At 45.4% G+C, this 4,291-nt stretch overlaps 1 protein-coding gene across 2 annotated transcripts in view; it reads left to right on the forward strand.

The window, feature by feature from the left end:
* The window catches only part of MFAP5 (microfibril associated protein 5), a 10,971-nt gene extending 6,699 nt beyond the window's left edge, over nt 1-4,272 (forward strand). For both annotated transcript variants that reach the window (XM_031062302.1, XM_031062303.1), the window contains 5 exons: nt 135-170; nt 950-985; nt 1,743-1,830; nt 2,707-2,780; nt 3,366-4,272. In XM_031062302.1, coding sequence (XP_030918162.1) covers nt 135-170; nt 950-985; nt 1,743-1,830; nt 2,707-2,780; nt 3,366-3,484 — 353 coding nt within the window. In that variant the 3' untranslated portion in view covers nt 3,485-4,272. The remainder of the gene's footprint in view (nt 1-134; nt 171-949; nt 986-1,742; nt 1,831-2,706; nt 2,781-3,365) is intronic.
* The last annotated feature ends 19 nt before the right edge of the window (nt 4,273-4,291 follow it).

Raw genomic sequence — 4,291 nt, forward strand, 5'->3', positions numbered from 1 at the left:
CACGGTCAGCATTGCCTATGAACCATATGTGAGATGGCTACTAGTCAGGACTGGTAAGATATCAGCAGAACACTGGCAGGAGGAAAGAGACTGTAAGCTCAAATTAAGATCTTCCAGTACATCTCTTTTTCCAGGTGCAGCTGCCACACCACCTGTGCCTCTTCCTCCTGGTGAGTTTATTCTCATTTTGCAGCCACATGTTGCCGACCCTCCTCCCTCTCCTCACACAGTCCCTTACACACCTGGAATCCTGCCTTCTCTGACTGCCCCTAAGCCCCACACTCAAAAGATTCATTCTCTTTAACACACATGTTTTGTCTATGCTTCTGGCTAACACTATGGCACCTGAGCAGAAGCAGAAGTCCTCTGTAATTGCTCATAAGAACCTGCCCCTGGCAGTCAGTTCTCTGAATTCCTTTCCAGTTTGTTACTGGGTAAATTATAAAATGTACTGGTTTGCTGTGGTACAGAGGGGTTACTTTATCAGAGGGAGTATCAAACCTGCCTCTTTTTGACCCCTTGTCATGGACATTCAAGAGCCAGTGGTGTTGGGATGCTGTTTCTTAAAGGTGTGTGTCACTGTTCCTTATGAAGGGCAGTCACAAAGTTCTTCACCTCTTTACTCCATAAAGGGTAATTACAGCAGCTAAAGAAATTTACCTGGCCTTTTAAGTCAGAATGTCCATACACTGTAATTTTCAACAGTAGTGGTAATGCTTTATGGCAAAGATTAAGTAAATTTTTAGCATTGTTGACTGCATAGCTGGCACTAGACTCACATTGGATTTGTACTTTATGGTTTCATGTCAGTAACAATGAAATCTTTTACCACATTAGAAGTTACAATGGAAGGCTCTTGAAAGAGTTTTCCAGGTATTTGTTTTGATTAAACTGCTTTCTAGGAAGGAATCATGGTAACTAACTAACTTTGCTACCCTCTGTCTTCCAGTTCAGTCTGACAGTGAAGCAACAACGGCTTCATCAGGTGTGTTTTAAGTTTGCTGCCTGCATCCTCTCCCAGACCCACTTTCACCCACCCTGTTAGCTCTCCAGAGAGGTTCTGGCTGGGCACACAGCTCCGTCTCGTGGAAAATTGCTTTAAATTTTTCCTTGAGTTAGAAGTACCGGAGAATGATGGTAGTGGAAGCTGAAGCCTTCTCCTGGATGGCGTGCCTGGGAAGGGAGGAGCTGGCAGATCAGCAGACCAGATACAATGTTGTGTCAGTGTCAGTGGCCAAGACCTGGCATTTCAGAATGACATGCAAGAAAATCCATTGTAGTGGATAGTAGTAGAAGAATAGTAGTAGAAAATCCATTGTAGTTAGCTACAGGGTTGATTGTCTGGAAAACTAGGAACTAGGTTTGTGTCCTGAAATGTGATAATTGCACATCTATTAGAAACCCATGTCTTAAATATGCAACTAAAATTTACATTTTGTTTATATGTGTCTGTCCCCTTTACAACATGTGCCTTCTGTATTCTGGGTGTCCAGTGGGCTTGGTTTGCATTTCACTCAACTTTCCCTTCCTTTTGTCTTGTGAAGCAAGGGGATCAGAAATGGCTGCACTATTTCCCTCTTTAATCCAACCCCATCTCTCACATGAGAGCGACAATAGAGGCTGGGGTCCTTCCCTAGAAGCCTGGAGGACTGTACCTAGTGATGAGGTTATATCTGTGCCTGAATGAGTGCACCTGGCCATGATGCTGGGTTGCACCTCCGTGTTTGTGTGTGTGTTCTCAGACTGCCGTGAGGAAAAGTTCCCCTGCACACGCCTGTACTCTGTTCACAAGCCAGTAAAGCAGTGTATCAGCTACCTCTGTGTTACAAGGTAAGAAACCAGCAGCCCCTAAGAAAAGCACCTGAAACTGCCCAGAAATGGTATGCCCAGGTCAGCAATTGTTTCTTTTGAAGACTAGAGGTTTTCTCTGGGAACCTATTGGTGAGATGAATCCTATCCCCAGAGCATCCTTTTAGGGTAATTATTTAAAACAGCACAATGGCTACAGTCTGTGCAGCAGGAAGGAGCTGTAATGTGCCCTGTATTGGAATCCATATTTAATCCATATTTATAGGGCCATGAAAATGATGAGAGGTATGGAACACCTCTCCTACAGACAGGCTGAGAGAGCTGGGATTATTCAGCTTGGAGAAGAGAAGGCTCCAGGGAGAACCCATTTAAGCCTGCAGTACCTAAAGGGAGCCTATTAAACAGAGAAAGAGCAACATTTTCCATGGGCAAATAGTGATAAGACAAGGGAGAATGGTTTTAAACTGAAAGAAGAGAGATTTAGATTTGTTGTCAGGAAGAAATTCTTTACTCAGAGGGTGGTGAGGCACCACTGGCACAGATTGCCCAGGGAAGTTGTCAATGCCCCCCCCCCATCTTTGGGAGTGTTCAAGGCAAGGTTGAATGTGGGCCCTTGAGCAACCTGATCCAGTGGTGACATTCCTGCCCAAGGAAGTGAGTTTGGAACTAGGTGATTTTCAATGTCCCTTCCAACTCAAGCCTTTCTATGATTCTAAGACTTCATGAAGTCTTTACAAAGATTCCTTTGCTATTGAGCGGCCTTATTCTTGGCTAAGAAATTAAAAAAAAAATAGGATTTGCCTGCTCACTAGTGAATATACATGTTTATTCCCTGTTCCCCTTTTTTGTTTCTTTGTGTCCCTGTGCCTTCCTTTGCTGATCCCGGTGATGCCGCAGTGTGCGTCGCATGTATGTAATAAACAAGGAGGTGTGCACTCGCATTATCTGCAAGGAGAACGAGGTCATGCAAGGTGAGTGGTATCACAGGCTAGCCAGAAGGGTAGCTGCAGCCATCTGATAGAGTCTCCAAGCTAACTAGTTGGCTTAGACCCTGATCCACTTGCGATAGCTTCCCTAGACTTTGAAAGAGTTCTGATGCAATGCAGTCTTGGACATAATACACATGCCATGATAAAAAAACTGGGAAGTAGATATTGTGGTACTAAAAAATATGATAGCTCTCTATTCCTCAATCTTGATCATGGTCTAGTAGTCCCGGACACACCCTTACTCAAAGTTGTACTCCTTTGAGGTTAAAGAGTAAATCTCAGTATTTCTGTTCATGAATACAAGCAGGATCCAGTCTAGATTTTTTATGCAATCTTTGTTGCAGCAAAATACAAGTGGTTTTAACATGTAATGTATATGCATAAAGCCAGAAGGAAATTCATAAAAGCCTAAGGACTCGCTTTGCTTGCCTCATGTATATGGGGATTGAGCAGTTTCAACAGTCTCTGTAGATGCAGTGAAGGATGTGCCTCTAACTATTCTGCTGGAGAAGAATTTGAAGGAAGCTTTGATTATCTGCCAACCTGTGTGTGTGTGCTTGCCTTCAGATGAGATCTGTCGCCAGCTGGCTGGCCTTCCTCCTCGACGCCTCCGCCGGTCCGGGCAGCCCCTGCCTCTCCCTTGCAGACGGCTCCTGGAGCAGCAGCGCAGGCCTGATGCTCTGTGAGCTACCAACAGTAGGAGAGGAAAAGGAAGAGAGAGAAGAGAAGTCATCATCCACTACCCACAATCCAAATCAAGTGCTTCTTGATTGTGATTCCCCCATTATTTCCTGGCTTCTATGCCCTCTTCTACATTCTCTTCTTCAGGTGCTGCAGGGCACAGAGTACCCTCTCTGCCAATCTGCCATGGTAGCTGTTGTCATATTTATAATCTATTACTGAGGACAGGGGACTCTCCCCTCTTTTCTGTCACACTCTGCCTGGCAGGCTGTGAGATGCTCATTTCCCAGAGGTCCTTATAAATGTGCTGCACCTTCCCTTGCTTTGCCCCTGGAGAGAGCCAGAAACGGGGACAGGATGAAGTCCTCCTCAGTGGTACAGATGCCCTAAGCTACATCTCATCTCACCTTCATGCCCTAGGACTCCTGCCCTAGATTTCTTGCCTGGCATCAGCATGAGCTCAGATGTGGCTGGTCAGCCTGAGCCTCTCAGATTCTCCCGAGCCACTGTTGTATGATAGCACATTCTCCTCCTTGTGTCTGCTGGCCTCAGGGAAGTGACAGAACTGGGAGATGACCTGTCTTGAATCCAAGGCACCCCTCCCTGGGTGGCAATAGATCATTTATAACTACCTCTGGGAAGTTTTTGTCTCAAGCCCATTGCCTCCCTCACACACATCTCCTACCCAAAGGAAAAAATCTGGATTTTGTATGGCATTATATTTTTCTCAAAAAGATTATGTTGGATCAGAGTGCTGCATCTCCTCTCCTCTCCTCTCCTCTCCTCTCCTCTCCTCTCCTCTCCTCTCCTCT

The sequence above is a fragment of the Geospiza fortis genome, unplaced genomic scaffold, assembly GCF_000277835.1.
Source record: "Geospiza fortis unplaced genomic scaffold, GeoFor_1.0 scaffold286, whole genome shotgun sequence".
Taxonomy (NCBI): Eukaryota; Metazoa; Chordata; class Aves; order Passeriformes; family Thraupidae; genus Geospiza; species Geospiza fortis.